Source organism: Pelobates fuscus, chromosome 5 (genome assembly GCF_036172605.1).
Source record: "Pelobates fuscus isolate aPelFus1 chromosome 5, aPelFus1.pri, whole genome shotgun sequence".
In the NCBI taxonomy this organism is placed as follows: domain Eukaryota; kingdom Metazoa; phylum Chordata; class Amphibia; order Anura; family Pelobatidae; genus Pelobates; species Pelobates fuscus.
Window position 1 is genome coordinate 318,679,957 of NC_086321.1, and position 22,663 is coordinate 318,702,619.

At 43.1% G+C, this 22,663-nt stretch overlaps 1 protein-coding gene across 2 annotated transcripts in view; it reads right to left on the reverse strand.

Moving 5' to 3' along the window:
- Positions 1-22,663, reverse strand: part of PALM (paralemmin) — a 90,526-nt gene that overhangs the window by 17,853 nt on the left and 50,010 nt on the right. For both annotated transcript variants that reach the window (XM_063455578.1, XM_063455577.1), the window contains exons 3-5: positions 22,306-22,386; positions 17,628-17,758; positions 7,471-7,591 (exon numbers count right to left, since the gene is read on the reverse strand). In XM_063455578.1, the coding sequence (XP_063311648.1) occupies positions 7,471-7,591; positions 17,628-17,758; positions 22,306-22,386 (333 nt within the window). The remainder of the gene's footprint in view (positions 1-7,470; positions 7,592-17,627; positions 17,759-22,305; positions 22,387-22,663) is intronic.

A 22,663-nucleotide genomic window follows, 5' to 3' on the forward strand; every position in this document is an offset into this window, starting at 1 on the left:
CTATGCAGTCATTGATAAATGTCCGATTCCTGTGCTTTATATTGGTTCGCATGCGGATATTACTGATTTTCCGAATGCTTCCTAACAAATGATACAGATTCGCTCCAGACCAAACCCTGACCGCATATGGCTTTAATAAATCAGCAAATCGCCAATGCGGTCAGAATTCAAAAATTTTCACAGAATTTTGTCCATTCAAACAAAAATCAGTGTTTTCTGTGAATAACCTGTAGTTTTGCACTCCTTTTTCCAAAGGAACCACTGGCAGGAGTAGACATCATATTCATTATATTTAATCCCTGGAAACTGTCCCCAAAATATTGGTGACAGTAGCATTTGTCACTGGAGTAGTAAAGGTTATTTCAGTAACTCTAGCAATATTACATTTTACATTTGAAAAACCAAATGCTGTTAAGCATATATACCGTAATCTGTGTATCTGTCAGAAAAAGGCTAAGAACTACTGATATAAATCGAAACCAAATTCGTTTGCCAGTACAGCACTTGAACATATATTACAACAAAGATAACATATATCTTGTATATATAGATAGCATAAGTGCTTGCAAGATCAAACACAAACACTCCTAATTTACTCAACACGTGTGAAGCCGGTTGCCCTTTTAAACCCTGCTGTCATATGGACAGCAAACAGCTGAAGTCTGCCTAGAGGTGATAAATAAGTAACTTGATTGCATAAAGTAAACAAGCTTACTAGTGTAAACATAAAACATCAAAATTAATACAAAATGGCACTGAATAATTATGTAGCTGGGTATTTTGAGACTTGGTGGTTTATTAAATAAATCTTCATGGTAGCAAATTCTTACATTGATCATCGTGAAATAGTTTACAGAAGGAAAGTTTGAGGTAAGTGCCAGCTAGCATGTCCCTTATTGCTATTGTGACGTGTGATAAAGCAAGAAAAAAAAGTTGTGTTGAGGGGAGAGGCTTTCGGAAGTATGTCAGCTTGAAAGCCAGGTCCGTATCTCAGATCCGACCGACAATTTGCTGCAATCAGCCTTTATACTGACTCCCAAAATGAAACCACAGACAACGTTGGAAACCTCATGGGTCTACCAACCTCCCAAAAGAAGTAAACCAAAACAACAACCCCGCTATTATGGACAAAGTCTTCATCGACGTATTGAATAGTTCATCCCTCACCAAAATGCAGTTTGCATGCAAAGTGTAGTTAGTAAAACACATAGTAAATGCTAAAACCAATAAAATTTCAAACACATTGAGGTACTATGTAAATAAGAAACAGAATAGCTAACACGACACTTGTCCATGAAAAAGCACTTGCACTTGTGTTGCATATTGTTTTATAATTTATTGTAGAAATGGTTTATTACCTTGTAACTTGTAAACTTGAAAATCGTTTTTTTTTTTTTTAAATTACCTGAGAGACTTGGGAAAAGTCATGTGTTGTGTTTGATCTGTGAGTATAGTGAGTGTATGCAACTGAGTAAATGTAAGCAGGGTTAAAACTAATGTTAGATGTGATAAGGGGAATTGGGGTGTTAAAGAGACACTAAAGGCACCCAGACCACTTAATCTCATTGAAGTGGTTTGGGTGCAATGTCCCTGTCCCCTTAACCCTGCAATAATTAATTACATTGCAGGGTTAAGACTACCTTTAGTGGCTGTCAGTCAGACAGCCACTATAGGCACTTCCTGCTTGCTATGTGACTTTTGGCTAGGTGAGGGGGCCGAGGGAGCTATATTGCTAGGAATACAACTTTGAACACTATAGAATCCCTTTAAGGTTATAGGGCGGTCATTAATGTCTGAGTTAAATTAGGGTGTTTAGTTTTAACAGCATTAAAAGCTTGAGAGGGGTTATAGTTGTGATATAATGGGTTTTAGGATTAGAGCGGGGTTAAATTTAGTATTGGTATAATATACATGGTGTGTTTAATTTTTAAGAGTAGTAAAATCTTTACGAGTAGTTAAAGTAAAGTGTTTTGTTTCAGGTTTAGGCTCAGAGTGCTTAAACGGACATTATAGTCGCCAGAACAGATACAGCTTAATATTATTATTATTTTATTATTTATATAGCGCCATCAGATTCCGTAGCGCTGTACAATGGGATATAGTTGTTCTGGTGTCTATAGCCTGTCCCTGCAGGGTTATTAATGTAAACACTGCCTTTTCAGATTGTTGTGATGGCTGGTCTGTAATCACAGAATGGAACCAGGAAATCTGTGTCCAGGTGTGCCAGAGATTTTTTGGAGTTACACGTTTATACAGCAACTGTTATTTGTAGCTGTGGACATTCATTCTCCTAATACTAAAAAAGGTGGAAAAGGGGCGAGGGACACAGAACACTTTTCTCTCCCTTTCATTTTTGTCCCAGCATGTCACAAAATGGAGAAGGGAAAATGGCAGCTGCTGTGTGGGAATGTAACTACTAACATTGCTGGGCAGACTGGGGTATGTAATATGCCCTGGTGCTGTCCTAAGATTAAAGGAGCCATTACCCTTGTCCAATATTTTTTCATGATAATGCCCTACAAAAGAGAGTATTAGTAGCATCTTAAAGGGACACTGCCCTAATACTTCAATCATTAAAAAATAAACTAAAAAAACACTGTTTAGTAGATATATCCCTCATGAAAACATGCACAACGTTTTTACTCTGAGCAATTGGGAGGCAATATGGGAAGCATGCTCTAGGTCAGGGGTAGGCAACCTTTTAGCAGCACTGTGCCGATATAGGATTGTGATGTCCCGTAGCGTGCCAGTCCTATTTTTTTAAATTGAGGTGTGTATGCTGACATATTCTGTTTGTGTTATTTATACTGTAATTGCTTTGTATAGTTGTATTTGTGCTTATATGAGCTATTATATTGTATATGCTCAGGAGTAGTTTGTGGTATCGTGTATGATACATATGAATGTGGGCTGTGTATGGGGGCTGCTTGTGGAATTGTGTGTGTGGATGGACATGTCACATTGTGTGTTTGGTAGTGTGTGTATGTGTGGGGACTGTTTGGGGTATTGCATGTGAGAGGCTGCATGTGGGGTTGTGTGCATATATGTGGATTGTTAGCAGGTTACGTTTGTGCGGATTGTAGGTATATTTGTTTGTGGGCTGTTCGTCTTATTTGTATGAGGGGAGGGTTATTCTGCATTTCTGTGTAAATCTAGCAGTGTGGGTGGCTTCCCTGGGTTCCAGTGGGAACGAGGCTGGCCAGGTACAGGTCAAGGACAGGAGCTGCAAGGCTGCTCTACAATAGTGTGGATTGCCATTCACAAGCGCTGGGTGGAAGTGATCTGAGATCACTTCCTCTATGTGCTGCAATGCATAAATTGAGGATTGTCTTTCACAACCTTTTCGTATTAGCAGATATCTGAAGTTTCACTGGGACTCCTGAAAGGCCAGAGCCTGTTTGGCTGTAGCAGCCTTGAGTGCCGTGCAAAGACACCTTGAGTGCCGTGCATGGCACACGTGCCGTAGGTTGCCTACCCCTGCTCTAGGTTCTCAATTTGTGCCACTATGCAGGAACAATCCGTTAAAACACTTTTCTAGGTGGTACACAACTCCAGTACAGCTGCCCTGAATGGGAAGAATTCCCTCAGATACATGTCGTATGCCTATGCAGCAACCAAGAAAATTATGCACACATGTGGTGGTTTTGTCAACAGAGGTTGATCAAACGGGTTATAGATAGAAAAATGCCACTGGATCCATAGAAATTCTTGTTGTTTAAACCTTGGGATGGGATGCCATCGCATGAACAATAATTCATTAATAAGATCTCCCTTGTTGCCTGAAAGCCATTGAGTCAAGCATGGTTAAAAGCTGAAACCTCAGGGATAGTTGAAGTGGAGCGTAGGGTACAAGATGCATATCTTATTGATAAACTGATGGCACACTGAGGCTTCTTTCAACAAAACTTGGCAGCAATGGGTCTATAAAAAAAAGAAAAAAATACCCTTCACTCTCTCCCCCACCCCACAGCAGTTTCCCCTATCCCCCCTCCCCCCTTTTTTTTTTTATCTTCCTGCTACCCATCCTTTCACTTTCACATTCACTGATTTTGTTTCTGTCCAAAGACAGTTATAACTACATTAACCCATTAAGGACTGAGCCAAATGTACACGCCAAATTCACCTCTTTCATTTTAAGTGCACCCACACTTATAATATATAATTTTATTCAGGGGAAACATGGCTTTCAAATAACATCAAATATTTAGCTATGGAGCATAATTTAATATGAATAAAATATAAAAAAAATGGGAGAAAATAAGAAATGTTGTTTAGTTCTACATGACATTTTAACTGTCAATGTCATAATACTGTTTGCTTTTACTGCAATAAAATACACATATTTGTATACAGCGATGTCTCACGTGTAAAACAGTACCCCCTATGTACAGGTTATATGGTGTTTTAGGAAGTTACAGGCAGGGCCGGCGCTACCTGTAAGGCGGACTAGGCAGCCGCCTAGGGCGCCCCTGCCAGGAGCACCGGCCCCCCTAATGCTGCAGCCGCCCGAGCGCTCTGTAGAGAGCCTCAGGCGGCTGCAGCCACGCCCGGGCTGGTGCGTCCATGAGGGCGCAACGCCTGGGCGCAGCCAGAGGAGAGGGAGGGGGCTGACAGGAGGGAAGCGCTCAGCGCTCCCTCCTGTCACTCCCTCTCTGTAGCGTGGCCGAGCCCTGTATAGTTCGCCGGTACAGGGTGCATCTGTCTCCTGTACTCGGACGGACTAACAGGAAGTGAACACTGAGTGTTCACTTCCTGTTAGTCTGCCGGGTACAGGAAACAAAAGCTCCCTGTACCCGCGGACCATGATACAGAGCTCGGCCACGCTACAATAGAGGTAGGGGAGGGTGGGGGGAATAAATAGAGAGGGATGGGGGGGGGGAAATAAATGGAGAGGGGGGGAGAAATAAATGTAGAGGGAGGGAGGGGAGGAGGAGAAATAAATGGAGAGGGAGGGAGGGGAGGAGGATAAATCAATGAAGAGGGGGGAGAAATAAATGGACAGGGAGGGGGGAGAAATAAATGGACAGGGAGGGGGGAGAAATAAATGGACAGGGAGGGGGGGAATAAATGGACAGGGGGGGAAATAAATGGACAGGGGGGGGAAATAAATGGACAGGGGGGGGGGGATAAATGGACAGGGAGGGGGGGGATAAATGGACAGGGATGGGGGGATAAATGGACAGGGAGGGGGGGAATAAATGGACAGGGAGGGGGGAATAAATGGACAGGGGGGGGAATAAATGGACAGGGGGGAATAAATGGACAGGGGGGGAATAAATGGACAGGGAGGGGGGAAATAAATGGACAGGGGGGGGAAGGACAGGGAGGGGGGATAAATGGACAGGCAGGGTGGGGGGAATAAATGATCAGACAGGGAGGGGGGAAATAAATGGACAGGGAGGGGGGAATAAATGGACAGGGAGGGGGGGAATAAATGGACAGGGAGGGGGGGAATAAATGGACAGGGAGGGGGGATAAATGGACAGGCAAGGTGGGGGAATAAATGGACAGGTAGGGTGGGGGGAATAAATGGACAGGGAGGGGGGGAATAAATGGACAGGGGGGGGGATAAATGGACAGGCAGGGTGGGGGAATAAATGGACAGGCAGGGTGGGGGGAATAAATTGAAAGGGGGGGGGAAATAAATTGACAGGGAGGGGAATTGACGGGGTTAGGAGGGGGAATGAGAGTGGGGAGGGGAGAAGAGCGATAAAAACGAAATATTTATCTAAGGCTAGATATGACATGATCCTATAAAAGGGAAGACACAATAGTTTAGGTGTACTAATTAGAGAGGAACATATAAACAAAAGTACTCACATTCAAAAGTAAAGCCAGTTTATTCCCTTGACTCAAGGGTATGGAACAGTAGGATTGTTATGGATAGTCCTGGTCGCTCTTCTAGACAATGGCTTGCAGCTTTAATTTAAATTTAATGGTTAAGTTGCCAGCTACTGCACATTGAATATGGACTGTAATTATCGCAGTCAATAAACTGAGTGCTTTGTGACTCTCCAAGGCTGTGGTTAATCAATACCAAGAGGACAATGCTGCTTGTAAGGATATGATACCCTGTGTATATATCAGGACCAAAACCTATTGTATTTAAGGAATCACCAGTCAGATAATCAGATAAACCCTTAAGCATCACCACTGCTACCACTTCTTTATGGAGAGCGGTCATTTTTACCCACAAAATCACAATTTGTAAATGGAGATGAAAGGGTGGTCTGGTCTCCTAAAATGCATGGAGCCACTGCCCTGAGCATTGTCATATACAGCAGTGTTTCCCAACCCAGTCCTCAAGGCACACCTACCAGTCCAGGATTTAAGGATTACCCAGTTTTGTCTAAGGTGTTTTTAGAAAAAAAAGAAAAAACACCTTAGACAAAACTGGGTAATCCTTAATTCCTGGACTGGTAGGTGTGCCTTGAGGACTGGTTTGGGAAACACTGATATACAGCACTGTAATTAGCTAAAGTAGATTTAAGTTATTTAACTAGTCTATGTAATATGTTTTGGGTATCCCAAGGTGTGTCCTTATCTAGTATAGTTGTAGGATGTTATTTCCAAGGTTCTATTGTGCATAACTTGGTTGTGAAGGGCTCATTGACCTCCTAGATATAACCAAGGGTATTCGTAATTTGAAATTATCTGTGTTGCTATCTCTGTGACTCTGTTAAATCATTAGGTCCCTGCATTCAACTACTTTCTTGGTTCATTTGCCAGTTTCCTATTATGCCTGCCTACATATTTATGTAGGAGTTGTTCTGCAGTTTTAATTGCATTTTTTCCATTATTTTTCAGGTCTACACATGTAGTTATTTTCTGTTTACAGCAACACTGTGCATATTAATCACTGCTTATAAATCAGGCTGTGGTGTCATAGATTAACACACCAGCTGTTTAATGTCCATATGGCTCTAAGGTTTTGGAAGGACAGCATTTTTTAGCACTTCGAGGACCTGGTGGACAGGACAACCTTGCATTAATAATTTACTCCACCTCTGGATTGCATCTAGATAGAAAGTCAGACAGAGATAGAAGGAACATGGATAGACATAAAGATTTTTCCTGTACAGACCTGGCTGCTGCTTACGAACAAGCTCTTTATAATAGAGACAATGAGGCAAATATTTACAACAACAGGCACTGGCTCACATTCCATAGGCTAGGGGTGGGAGTGTAATTTGCCAAACGTGCAGAACTCGGCTGTAATAAACTTTGGGATTGGAAGCAGAATTCATAGCAATTAAGGTTTTTTGTTTTTTTAACTGATGTCTTTTTTCTACTAAAGTCTTCTTCATTCTACAACACCTCAGAGTCATTCTGGGTCTCCAATATATTTTCAATATGTTTCTTTTTAGAGTATGCATGTTGTCTCTACATCTACAAAAAGCTATATGTTCACGTATTGTTCCTTTATTTTTCATTTTGACTGAGTGAAGCGATTATATTTAGGAACCTGACCTTGTGGGTCTTGGCTGTTTCTTGATTCTCATTGTCTGAGGGTGCTTGTTCCTCTACCAGGCTCTCTTTGGTTGAAGTAGTGGACAAACCATTCTCCAATAACTCCAGTTCTGCCTCCAACCTGTAGATGGGGAAAAATATGAGAATACAAATATAATATAAAGTACTATGGAAAAAAAAGGCATCCTGAAAAAGATGTCCAACCTTGTAAATGAGACAATTTATAATGAGCAAATCCTAGAGAGACATTGAATTTCTTGTTAAATCTTCTAGGGAGGCTTATTGGAGATCACTAGGGCACAGGGCACAAGAAATGTAAATTGTCCAGTACAGAGACATTATTTATTCCAGATATCCGGAAGTTATGCATACGTTAACACAAAAAAGTGGAGAATGAGTAAAAGAGGTTATATAAGTAAAGGCAAAGAGGATTTATTTTTTTAACTGAGGTAATATGAGATTGATTTGTGTTTATTGGTTGGGCTGAAGAATGTTAGAGTAGACTCTGAGAAAAAGTGAATAGATTAATGGAAAACTAGGTAACATTGTTAGAAACAAAAAATATAGCTGTGTGCAAAAATGTAGGGAATGTGGAAAAGAATTGGGCCCTTTTCTACAAACGTTAACCTTCGTAAAAATGTTTCTTTATTGTTTAACCTTTCGATCTTCTGTTGAAAAAAATACACAATAATACTCTCATGGACATCAAACAATTGCAAACACAATACAAGTTTATAAAAAAAAAAAAATATCTGTTAATTATGTGTGGCACAATTATTGGCAACCTTTTAGTCAGTACTTTGTGCTATTTCCTTCTGCTAAGATAAGTGCTTGAGACATCTACTATAATGCCTGATGAGGTTGGAGAATACATGGCAAGGTATCTAAGACCTTTTCTCCCTACAGAATCTCTCCATATCCTTCAAATATCAAGGGTGATGCTGGTGGACTCTCCTATCACCCCACACGTTTTCTATGGGTCTCAAGTCAGGGGACTCAGATGGCCATGGCAGGATCTTATATTTGTGTGCAGTAAATCATTTTTGTGTTGATTTTAATGTATGTTTTGGCCTGATGGAAGCTCTAACCATGGCCCATTTTAACCTTTTGAGCAGAGGCAGTCAGGTGTTCATTTAAAATATGTTGATATATGATAGAGTCCATGATGCCATGTATCCTAACAACATGTTGAGGTCCTCTGGCAGAAAAACTGTCCCAAAACATTAGCCACCATAATATGTAACTGTTAGTGATGTACCGAACTGTTCGCCGGCGAATAGTTCCTGGCAAAGATAGCGTGTTCGCATTCGCCGCGGCGGGCGAACACATGCACGGTTCGATCCGCCCCCTATTCGTCATCATTGAGTAAACTTTGACCCTGTGCCTCACGGTCAGCAGACACATTCCAGCAAATTAGCAGCAGACCCTCCCTTCCAGACCCTCCCACCTCCTGTACAGCATCCATTTTAGATTCATTCTGAAGCTGCATTCTTAGATAGAGGAGGGAAAGTGTAGCTGCTGCTCATTTGATAGGGAAATTCATAGCTAGGCTAGGGTATTCAGTGTCCACTACAGTCCTGAAGGACTCATCTGATTTCTGCTGTAAGGACAGCACCCCAAAAAGCCCTTTTTAGGGCTAGAACATCAGTCTGCTTTTTTTTTTCTGTGTAATGTAATTGCAGTTGCCTGCCTGCCAGCTTCTGTGTCAGGCTCACAGTGGATACTGTGCCCACTTGCCCTGTGCCACCACTCATATTTGGTGTCACAATAGCTTAAGCTTGCATTTAAAAACAATTTTTTTTTCACTGTAATAGATTGAATAGCAGTTAGTTGTCTGCAAGCGTCTGGGTGTCAGGCCTTCAGCGTGTACTCTGCCAACCTCTGCCAGTGTACTTTGCCACTCATATCTGGTGTCACAATAGCGTGCCTTTAAAAAGAAAAAAAGTTTTTCAGTGTAAGCTAATAGCAGTTAGTTGTCTGCAAGCGTCTGGGTGTCAGGCCTTCAGCGTGTACTCTGCCAACCTCTGCCAGTGTACTTTGCCACTCATATCTGGTGTCACAATAGCGTGCCTTTAAAAAGAAAAAAAGTTTTTCAGTGTAAGCTAATAGCAGTTAGTTGTCTGCAAGCGTCTGGGTGTCAGGCCTTCAGCGTGTACTCTGCCAACCTCTGCAAGTGCACTTTGCCACTCATATCTGGTGTCACTATAGCGTGTCTTTAAAAAGAAAAAAAGTTTTTCACTGTAAACTAATAGCAGTCAGTGTCCTTAAAGCCGGTGTCAGGCCTTCAGCGTGTACTCTGCCAACCTCTGCCAGTGTACTTTGCCACTCATATCTGGTGTCACAATAGCGTGCCTTTAAAAAGAAAAAAAGTTTTTCACTGTAAGCTAATAGCAGTTAGTTGTCCTTAAAGCGGGTGTCAGGCCTTCAGCGTGTACTCTGCCAACCTCTGCAAGTGCACTTTGCCACTCATATCTGGTGTCACTATAGTGTGTCTTTAAAAAGAAAAAAAGTTTTTCTTGTAAGCTAATAGCAGTCAGTGTCCTTAACCCCTTAAGGACACATGACATGTGTGACATGTCATGATTCCCTTTTATTCCAGAAGCTTGGTCCTTAAGGGGTTAAAGCAGGTGTCAGGCCTTCAGCGTGTACTCTGCCAACCTCTGCAAGTGCACATTGCCACTCATATCTGGTGTCACAATAGCATTGATTTAAAAAAAAAAATTTTTTTCACTGTTATAGATTGAATAGCAGTTAGTTGTCTTCAAGCGGGTGTGTCAGGCCTACAGCGTGTACTCTGCCAACCTCTGCCACTGCACAGTGCCACTCATATCTGGTCGCACAGTAGCTTGCAAGCATAGTACCACTAATCCAAAAAAAAAAAATGACAGGCAGAGGCAGGCCACCCCGCAGGGGCCATCGTGGTCGTGGTGCTGTGATTCCCTTTTGCCCTAGAATAATGCCCAGTTTTCAGAGGCCACGTACCCTGAACTTGAAAAGTTCTGAGGACATAGTTGACTGGCTAACACAGGACACCCAATCTTCTACAGCTTCCGATCGGAACCTTGACGCACCATCCTCCTCCAGCTTAGCTTCGGGCACCTCTCAAGATACCACTCACCCGCCTGCCGCCACCACCAACACTAGCACCACAGCCGCTTCACTTGGCATGTCAGAGGAGTTATTTACACATCCGTTTGAAGAAATGAGTGATGCGCAACCATTATTGCCAGAGGATGTAGATAACAGGGATATATCTCAGGCAGGCAGCATTACACACATGGACGTACGGTGTGATGATGATGTTGTACGCGCTGCTGCTTCCTTTGCTGAGTTGTCAGATACAAGTGAAGCGGTTGATGATGACGATGCGTCCATGGATGTCACGTGGGTGCCCGCTCGGCAAGAAGAAGAACAGGGTGAAAGTTCAGATGGGGAGACAGAGAGGAGGAGGAGGAGACGAGTTGGAAGCAGGGGGAGGTCGTCGCAAGGAGCTAGTGGCACAGTCAGACAGCATGCATCGGAACCCGGGGTCAGCCCGACAGTACGCCAATCAATGCATGCTGTGTCCACCACCAGAATACCGTCATTGCAGAGCTCAGCAGTGTGGCATTTTTTTGTGTGTCTGCCTCTGACAACAGCGATGCCATTTGCAACCTGTGCCAAAAGAAACTGAGTCGTGGGAAGTCCAACACCCACCTAGGTACAACTGCTTTGCGTAGGCACATGATCGCACATCACAAACGCCTATGGGATCAACACATGAGTACAAGCAGCGCACAAACTCAAAGCCGCCATCCTCCTCCTGGTCCAGCATCTTCAGCCACGTCAACCACTGCTGTCGTCCTTGCCCCCTCTCAACCATCCGCCACTCCGTCTCTCACCTTGAGCAGTTCCCGCTCATCTGCCCACAGTCAGGTGTCTGTCAAGGACATATTTGAGCGTAAGAAGCCAATGTCAGAAAGTCACCCCCTTGCCCAGCGTCTGACAGCTGGCTTGTCTGAACTATTAGCCCGCCAGCTTTTACCATACAAGCTGGTGGAGTCTGAGGCGTTCAAAAAATTTGTAGCTATTGGGACACCGCAGTGGAAGGTACCCGGACGAAATTTCTTTTCACAAAAGGCAATCCCCAACCTGTACTCGATTGTGCAAAAGGAAGTAATGGCATGTCTGGCACACAGTGTTGGGGCAAAGGTCCATCTGACCACTGATACCTGGTCTGCAAAGCATGGTCAGGGCAGGTATATCACCTACACTGCGCATTGGGTAAACCTGCTGACGGCTGCCAAGCATGGAATGCGTGGCTCTGCAGAGGAGTTGGTGACACCGCCACGACTTGCAGACAGGCCTGCTGCCACCTCCTCTACTCCTCCTACTCCATCCTCTTCCATAACCTCCTCGGCTGAGTCCTCTTCTGCTGCTGCGTCTTGCTCCACATCAACGGCACACCCCCAGCTCCCCAGGTACTATTCCACATCCCGGATACGGCAGTGTCACGCCGTCTTGGGTTTGACTTGCTTGAAAGCAGAGAGTCACACCGGACAAGCACTCCTGTCCGCCCTGAACGCACAGGTGGAAAAGTGGCTGACTCCGCAGCAACTGGATATCGGTAAAGTGGTTTGTGACAATGGAACAAATTTGTTGGCGGCATTGAAGTTGGGCAAGTTGACACATGTGCCGTGCATGGCACATGTGTGTAATCTGATCGTACAACGCTTTGTGCATAAGTACACAGGCTTACAGGACGTCCTGAAGCAGGCCAGGAAGGTGTGTGGCCATTTCAGGCGTTCCTATACGGCCATGGCGCACTTTGCAGATATCCAGCGGCGAAACAACATGCCAGTGAGGCGCTTGATTTGCGACAGCCCGACACGTTGGAATTCAACACTCCTAATGTTCGACCGCCTGCTCCAACAAGAAAAAGCCGTTAATGAATATTTGTATGACCGGGGTGCTAGGACAGCCTCTGGGGAGCTGGGATTTTTTTTGCCATGTTACTGGACGCTCATGCGCAATGCCTGTAGGCTCATGCGTCCTTTTGAGGAGGTGACAAACCTAGTCAGTCGAACCGAAGGCACCATCAGTGACATCATACCATTTGTTTTCTTCCTGGAGCGTGCCCTGCGAAGAGTGCTGGATCAGACCGTAGATCAGCGTGAAGAGGAAGAGTTGTGGTCACCATCACCACCAGAAACAGCCTTATCAGCATCGCTTGCTGGACCTGCGGCAACGTTGGAAGAGGATTGTGAGGAAGAGGAGTCAGAGGAGGAATGTGGCTTTGAGGAGGAGGAGGAAGACCAACCACAACAGGCATCCCAGGGTGCTCGTTGTCACCTATCTGGTACCCGTGGTGTTGTACGTGGCTGGGGGGAAGAACATACCTTCATTGAGATCACTGAGGAGGAGTAAAGGGAAATGAGTAGCTCGGCATCCAACCTTGTGCAAATGGGGTCTTTCATGCTGTCGTGCCTGTTGAGGGACCCTCGTATAAAAAGGCTGAAGGAGAACGACCTGTACTGGGTGTCCACGCTACTAGACCCCCAGTATAAGCAGAAAGTGGCGGAAATGTTACCAAATTACAATAAGTCGGAAAGGATGCAGCATTTGCAAAATAAATAAAAAAGTATGCTTTAAGTTTGCTTTAAACTTTTTAAGTCCTACGCATCGCCACAGCCCTTCGGGATCCACCGTCAGAGAACGACTCGACCGACAGGTAGCAGACTAACTCGCCTTAACTGCAGATATCGACACTCTGAGGAGCGATGAACCCCTTGACAACTGGGTGTGCAGGCTAGACCTGTGGCCTGAGCTATCCCAATTTGCGATAGAACGTCTGGCCTGCCCCGCTTCAAGTGTCCTGTCAGAAAGGACCTTCAGTGCAGCAGGAGGTATTGTCACTGAGAAGAGAAGTCGCCTAGGTCAAAAAAGTCTAGATTACCTCACCTTTATTAAGATGAATGAGGGATGGATCCCGAAGGGACTGACAGTGGGCGATACATTTGACTAAAAAAGGCCTGATGAGGGGGACGTAACAGGGATTAAACTGATAAGAATAGTACTACTTAACACACCACTCCTATCTGGTGGCACATTAGATTACACGCGCAGTGCCCCAAATTTGAAGTAGGAGGACCAACCAAGCATCTTTTTCCATCTCCCGGTTCCTAAAATCAATGCCATATACACGTCCCCTGATAGGGGACGTAACAGGGATTAAACTGATAGGAATAGTACTACTTAACACACCTCATAATAACGCAGAGAGAGGCAACGCAGAGAGAGGAGTCTGAAGAAGAGAAGTCAGAGGAAGGTGGCTTTGAGGAGGTGGAAGACCAAACACAGCAGGCGTCCCAGGGGGCTTGTTGTCACCTTTTGGGGACCCTTGGTGTTGTACGTGGCTGGGTGGAGTAAGAGACCTTCAATGACATTTTTAAATTCGCCTGCCCGGGGGGGCGGGGCCGGACCGCTGAGCTGGATGGCCGCAAGACAGATCAGCTCCAAAAACTTAGCTAAATTTCAACCATGAAACTATGATCCTGGAAGGCAATACTGACCCGCAGCGGCAGCTCTCGATGAGTGTGGGACACTGGATCCAGGGAGAGGCTGGCTCCTTGAGCTGCAGTCCCTTGGAGGAGAGACCTTCGTTACCCCGGTGGAGGCCTACTCCGGCGGTGAGCGGGACAGACGGCCGCTGCTCCGCTATCCCGCCTAACGGTGCCCACCCAGGGACCTAAGCACACGAGGTACCGGCCCCGTTTCCCCCCTCTGGGCCGGGGGGGTGATCCCAGCCCACGCCCCGGGGCCCCGACCGCTACAAAACATCCAGGGCAAAAGCGACATCACCACTGTGACCCGCAGCCTCCATTAAAGATGGCGGAGGCCACGTGCGCCAGAGCCTATGGAGAGGGACAAACTTTCTCCCTGCACCACTTGAAACCTGAATGGCTCACAGACATCGCCAGACCCGCAGCAGCTAGCCTGGTACACAAACACAAGTGCCCAAGCATGATGCACACCTTATGACACTCACCATCAGACACTGGAGCCAGGCGGAGGGGACAGAGACACAGCCTAGCGCCACACATCGCCCACACAAACCAGCCTCCCATGCTAGATGCTGCAAATCACCCTCGGACAGCCATAAAGTATCACCCGTCGAAAACTCCTCAACGACCCTGGACCCGACGTACAGACCAGCTCCTTCCACTGCTAACCGGGCGCAGAGATCCGAAATGCCTCACTGTGATACAGAAGCCCAGGATAACAACGGAGGGCATCAGGGGCATGCATCACCAACCTGAGCAACCAACTCTGCCAAGGACATTTTACCTACTACAACACACTCCTCTTCCTGAGCCTTGGAATCGGCTGACCGGTGACTCTCTAATGGGCATAAGCCTGCTGTCTAATTCTTAAGCGTTGAAAGTGGTTAGATAGCCACCAGTAGATGTACCATGCCCTTGTGTATATGCTATTTACTTATTAACTTAATTTTGTCAGCTGGCATTGTGCAGGGACCAGTGATAAGGTGAACTATAAGCTCTAGACCCAGCCTGTTCTCCGTCTCATGTGTTACATAAAGCATAGTTCTCCATGTGTAATGTGCTATATACACAGCTTTACCTTCATTATCATGTAAAACACCAAAATAGTGCTGCCAATATCGTATTATACTGTTGTCCAGCATACTGAATGTCGCCAGCCTGGGACCCCCCTGGGAGCTTACTCTTGTTTCCAATCTTTAATTACCACTCTAATTAATCTGCCTTAGACCTTCTCAGACACAGCTCTATTTGCCCTAACTTACTGATGAAAGCAGGTCTTAAGATATCAACTGTTGTTATTCTCTATAATATAAAAATGTGCTGTCTTGTTATGCCATGTCAATGTTTGTTACTGCATTGCTTGCTCCAGCTGTCGTGGCGAAGCAAAGCTGTTTGTTATTCTAAGCACAAAAAATTAAGAATTAAAAAAAAAAAAAATTCGCCTGCCCATTGAAGTCAATGGCGGTTCGTCCGGTTCGCGAACGTTTGCGGAAGTTCGCGTCCACTGTTCGCCAACCGAAAATTTTGTGGTCGCGACATCACTAGTAACTGTGTACTTGAGGTACTTTCCCATATGAATAGCTTTCTTTGTGCACTAGAACCTGATCCCATTTGACGTTCTAGTAGTGTCTGGCAAATTGAAGATGCTTGAGTTTGTTTTTGGATGCAACCCTTCCATACAACTTGTGGTGATGTAGGTGATGTCGAATTGTAGTTTTGGAGCTTTCTGACCCCGAGAAGCAATTCTCCAGATGTGATTCTTGGAGATTTTTTGGCAACTTTAACCATCCTGTTCACAGTGCGTTAAAACAAAATAAACACACCTCCTCTTCCAGGTTGATTCATAACATTTGCAGCTGAGTGGAACTTCTTACACTGCCCTATCAATGGATTTTCAATGCTTTTGCTATTTTCTTAAAGACACTTCCCATTTTGTGAAGCTCAACAACCTTTTGCCGCTGATCGCAGCTATATTCCTTTGTCTTACCATAGTGATAAAAGGAAATTTCACCCTATGTGTTAACTCGTATTTACACCCTTGTGAAACAAGAAGTCATGGTTGAACAATTTCTTATTCCTAGACACCCATGTGCACTAACAATGAAAAATATCAATGGGAATATTATTGAAACGGAAGTGGCACACATATATTTAACAAAAAATATTATATTTTTTTGATAAACCGTGTTGTGTTTGCAATTATTTGATATCCATGAGATCAGAGTATTTTTGTGTATTTGAAAGATTAAAGAGACAGCCTTCTTTACTCATATTTACCAAGGGTGCCAATATTCATGGAGGTCACTATATAGAAAGCAATACATTGCTTCATTCGGGGATAGATAAATTCCAATATATTCTGACCATCTTGATGAGGTTAAAACATAAAATGAGATGGGAGTATTCTATTTTTAAATATATAAAGCAAGCATAATCCTGGTGAAATATTGTTCTCAATATAAGGCAATCATCATGAAAACCAATAAAATGGTCATATTGATTGCTTCACCCAGAGAATGTAGCTCCAACATAGTTCATTATGAGAATACACTCAGCATGGAGGAAATGAGAGGTTTGTGCATATGTACACAACGAGATAACACACATGAGATAACACACATTTACGTTTTATGGGACAGTAAGCAATGCTTTTTACGTGATTAAAAAAGCAAACCATGATTTGAGTCATTCAACAATTTTACAACATTACATTCATTCAACATAGCTCATAGACATTAGGATAGAGCCCTTACTGCACTGATCCTGCAAGGCATTATAGGTTTAGTGAATGAATACAGACAGCCAGAAGAACCAAACTTGTATGCTTGTCAGTCATTATGTTTATGTCACACATTATATTTATGTCACACTATCCTTGCAGTGATTCCCAACCCAGTCTTCGAAGCACACCAACATCCAGGATTTAGCCAGCTGTAGTGGTTATGATTCCAGAATTACTCTGGCTTCTTTCTTTGCCAGGCTTTGAAGGCAGTCTATGCACCGTGACATGCACCCAGCTTCTAAAGAGCTGCATAAGCCTCATGCCAATACTGCCAGTCGGTTATCGACTGAGAGTGTCAGCCAATTAATGCAACTTTGTGTACAGAAATATGCAGAGAATTGACATTGGTCAACCTGGAACTCTTCTTCCAGGCTGGCTTATGATCTCCTGATGATGCTGATGGTGGTGGAGTAATATGTGCAAGCATCATGACAACTTCAATTTACTAAAGTGGTCATGGTGCTTGGAGTTACCCAATGCAATGCAATGTTTAAAAAATATTAGCTCCTTCTTGGGTGTGTGTGTGTGTGGTTTTTTTTTAATGTTAAAACCAGAGGACCATTTTTCCCCTCCTATTTTGCACTGCCTGACCAACAGAGAACAACAAAAACCCAACCAACTTGCTCCAGTCTTCTTCTTGCAAATTTTAATGGACTTATAATATTACTGACTATATTACAACCAAAGAATACATAATGACTTCCAATTGGTAGAAGTATCTGTCTTACGAGAAATCAACTAACTGTGTATTGTGTAAAACTCTGCAAAGGAGAATTTTTTTTTCCAATGTTAGTTTATTAATTCTGAACACAGGTCTTTACAATTCTAGGTACCTCTGAATGGTGTCTTCCAGCTCTCGAGTCTTGAGTTCATCTTCCTGCATTTGTCTCCTCATTGTCTCATCTTCCTCAGGGGTGGAAGCTGGTGCACCCTCAAGAAGCCAGCGCTCTCGAAGAGCCTTGGACTGTGGGCAGACCAATGGGTGAATCAAGTATGGTTTACAGTAAAATAAAATAATACAATATTGCAATTTATGTATATAAATGTGTGTGTGTATATATATATATATATATATATATATATATATATATATATATATAAATACACCAGGATTAGGTTGAGAGTGCAGAGATTATTCAATATATGTATATATATATACAATTAAGGGTCTGACCTTACAGTGAAATCACTAGTGGAAACAGTGACCAAACATTATTACTTGTCAAATTCACTGTTTTATTTTAAAATCAAACAATTAATAACTCTGCATAACAACTGACAGAAATATTTTTGCTTGCATTAATTTATTTTCACAAAATCCAACAACTAGGTTATTTGTTAATGTGTCCCAAATAAATGCAGACAGCTGTAGCTGCATTATTTTTGTACATTGCTGCTAATATATATATACACAGCTATGTAAATATATATATATATATATATATATTCTCTGACTCTTTTAGGGTACTGTGCTTACACTCAGCTGCCAAAGGTTCCTCTAAGCAGCTGACTGGGGATAAGAAAATAAAGGTAATTAACGTTTAGAAAGCAAAGTAAGCTTATAAAGTGATATCTAAATACAATAGCAGAAATAAAGTAGAGAGGGAAAACAAAAAAGAGAATATGTCACTCAATCCAAACTTGTTGGATTAGGGACATAAAGGTCAGTGTGGTGGTACCAGATCCACCCAAGGGCTTGGACCCTAAAATGTGATACATATCAGCGCTACGGAATCTGTTGGCGCTATATAAATGGCAATAATAATAATAATAATATTAACAAAGGGTGAATATGGAGCACTTTGAAATCTTTTTTCTTTGCCTTTGTGTTGGTTGACTGGAGTTGAGGGCATGGATCGAGCAGAGATGAAGCATTTGCATAGAACATCCATGAAGGTATTTTTAGGGACTAATAGCAAGGGCATTTAATACCCATTATATTTGTGTGTCATGCATGGATGTTTGCCCCCTCTTCCCACTAATCTGTCCTCAAGAGGTTTCTAGTATTTGCCGGTAGAGGGGAAAGAATACCTACGTTTTGTATGCTTGCTTGAAGTAGGTATGAGTCATCATTGCACTCATTTAATTTGAACCTACAATACCATCTATGGCAACCTTATTTAAGATCTTATTTAATATCTTAGCACCCTGGAGTCTGTCAAACAACTCAGAGATAGGGGGAATGGGATAGGCATTTTTATGGTGATCTTGTTTAATGCCCTATAATCAATGCATGGGTATAATTATCCATCTTTTTCGGACACAAAAAAGAACCCTGCTCCAGCAGGTGAGGATGACTTATGTATGTTGCCTTTAATTAAAGAATCTTTGATGTACTCATCCATGATTCTACTCTCCTTTGGGGATAAGGCGTATACTGCCCCCTTAGGGGGCATAGTGCCGGGTAGCAGATCCATGGAGCAATCGTACGATCTGTGAGGAGGTAGAGTATTAGTCTGACTCTTCTGAATGCCTCTCTAACCTCCCAGTACTGCATAGGAATTTCGGAAGTCTGAGGTGTGGAAATAGTCAAATTAACAATGCCCACTCTCTTAGTAATGGGTAACATGCATCTCTCAATACAGTCTTTACCCCATTCCAGTATTTCCTATTTAGCCCAGTCAATATGAGGGTTGTGCTTGATGAGCCATGGCAATCCTAATATGATGGGACAAGAAGGGGAAGCAATTATCTGAAATGTCATATCTTCCTTGTGTAAAGCTCCTATAGTAATGCTAATAGGCATGGTTTCGTGGGTAATCAGAGGTTGAGAGAGAGGTCTCCCATCAATAGGCTCAACTCCCAGAGGTGATGATCTCTCCTTAATAGGCAGGAAGTGTTTTTTAACAAAATATATGTCAATAAAGTTTCCTGCCGCATCTGAGTACATCAGGGCTTTGCATGAAAAGCTTTTCTTGTTGCAAAGGGTGGTGAAATCAAGGAGAAATCTACTTTGGATATTACCAGAGGACATATCAAACACACCTAAGATCTGTCCCCTTAAGGTTCTTAGGTGCGGAAGTTTTTCGAACGTATGGGACAACCATCTCTCATATGTCCTTTCTTGCCACAGTATAAACAAAGGCCTTCCTTTCTCCTATACTGTTTCTCTGCTTATGACAGTCTCGTAACCCCTAACTGCATAGGTTTAGATTCAGAGAGGCCAGGGACGATAGGTTTGGAAAAACGAGTTGCCAGTGACATAGTCATACGTCTGGTTTTATTTCTAGTAATTTCCCTGTTCTTAATTCGGTTATCAATCTGCATCACATAAATTCATTTAACCTCTTAGGTAGATCTTTGGCAGCAATTTTGTCAAGGATAGCTTTGGATAATCCCTCTTTAAATGCAGAGATTAATCCGCTATTAGTCCAGTCTACTTCAGAAGCCAAGGTGCGGAATTCTATACCATTATCTGAGATTCCCTTGTTTGATACGCATAAGGGCAGTGGAAGCAACATCCTCCCTGCCTAGTGGTTCAAACATTAATTTGAATTCCGCAAGGAATTCCTGGTAATTATAAGCAATGCTCCTATTACTCTCCCATAATGGACTGGTCCAAGCTAAGGCTTTACCTTTAAGTTGGTTCATAAAGTACCCAATTTTAGCTCTATCCATGGGAAAAGACCCCGGTGAGGCCTCAAAGTGGTACTCAATCTGATTGAGAAATCCCCGGCGTTCTTGAATATTGCCATCATAATGTGGAGGGTGAGATAGGGAGATAGTAGGTGCCTTATATACTATAGGTGGAGGTATATAAGGCGGAGGTGAAATAGTCAGAGGAACATCAGGCTGTAAATGAGCCGTCCGATTAAGAAGCGTACTGAAAGCCTGGGCAAATTGATCCATATGGTGATCATTCTCCTCTAGATTTCTCTTGCAAGCTGCTATGTGCTGACACAATTCTGCAGGATCTATGGCCATGTCGTAATGTCAGGATTACTAGTTGAAATAGTATCACACCTATGACTAGGGATAACGTCTAACCGGACCTTAGAATGGCCCGACTTAACATACCAAAGAATAGTCAAAATACTTGCCGAGGTCAGAAATACAGAATGAGACACAACGATGAGGGAAAGCCAAAAGTCAGCGATACCAGAAATCAGGGAAGTTAAAATGAAGCCAAAGTCAAAAACCAGAATAATACGATCAGGAACACACTCTCGGATACCCAGCAAAGGGAAACCACGACAAGGCAATGAGCTAAAGGAATAAGTGAGTTTAAATAACTCTCTTGTGGATTTAATTGGCCTAACCTGGCCTTTGACCCCAAAACGTGTGTGTGCGTCTTTTGCCTGACGTCACCTGCACGTCAATGTTTTCTTTGCCGTGGACGGACGTGGGGCTATATATTAGAGTGGATCTGCAGCGTCCGGCGTCCACTGACATATGGCATAGAGCTGCTGAGCGGCACTTCTATTATTCTTAGAAAGGTAATTACTACTGTAATCTTTATATGGCGAGGATGGATACGTGACACTGGCACGAGGAAGAAAGGATAATAAATGTAAATAAAGACAAGTGCCAAATACGGGAGTTTAATCATTAAGAAGCAAGGGGCATAACAAAGGAAAACTAAAAGAAAGAAAAAACATAACAGAGCCATTTTAAAGAAATCACAATCTATTTTTATTGCACTGAATCAATTCAACCATCTTAAAATAACACTCTACACACCAAAACAACTTTAGCTTAATTAAGTGGTTTTGTTATCTAAATCATAACTGAAATGGGGACGGGGAGGGTGGAGCCATGAGGGGGCATCACCACAGACCCATGTCATTAGTGATGAACACAATGCCCCCAGGACCCTGAGGGGAGCACTGCTGAAGCTCTACCAGTATGGTCCTAGAGCCTGCATGACGCAAGTGCTGTGCTGCCTGGGGACAATTCCCTGGTGTCCCCAGAGCCGAGACACCAAGGAACTAAATTGAGATGTTGAGACAAGACTCAAAATCCGGAATGTTGGGATGCCTATATAAATCATGCCCCTGTAGTCTCACTACTCAATTCTCTGTCATTTAGGTCCCATTTCACTTTTTTTATACATCCCTAGCTCTCCTTGATAGGCAGGAAGTGATGTTTTTCTCTGAGACTCAGACAGCCTCTCTACACACAAAGAGCCCACATTTTTTGCACAATTTGTTTAATTTAGAATGTCTTATCTCCTTCCCTGGTAACAGTCTCCTGCATGTTATTAAAGTTCAATTAAAAAAACAGCATATAAGAAATTCTAAAGTCAACACACTTTACTGTTAGAACTATGCTATAAGATCTGACTGAAAGTGAAACCATTCTACTTTTTCATGAAGGCTCTATGAGTCACAGCGTGTTTTGGTGCTGACAGTGTCCCTTTAAATCACAATCTAAAGCACAGAGGTAAGCAACAACAGGGAGGTGGGGAATGATGTATAACAAATGCATCTTTATTTATACATCTCGCCCACACAGTGACACACTGACATTGGAAGATTACAGTAGTAAATGAGGGAAAGAAAACACATTCACCTTGAGATGCTGCAACTGTCTGCGGTCATCTTCTAGTTGGCGTCTCTTATTTTCGATCTCAACTTGGCGCCTTCGCTTCTCCTGAAGTTAAAGTCAGTTTGTTAGTGTGTTTTACACATAAAATGGAGGGTTATTTGTGAACAGTGCTTGTATCTGTGTCATTACATTACAGTAACCAGATTTCTTCTGTAGCTAGAGACATTTATAAAAGATGTACAACTGTCAGCGAGACATCTACTCACCCAAGGAAGAAGTTGTTAACATGCGTACCTAGAAATACTTCCCTGTGGCTTATGGTACGTGATATAGTACGTCACAGTTATTGCATGCCTAGGGCAGCACAAAACCAGGATACATC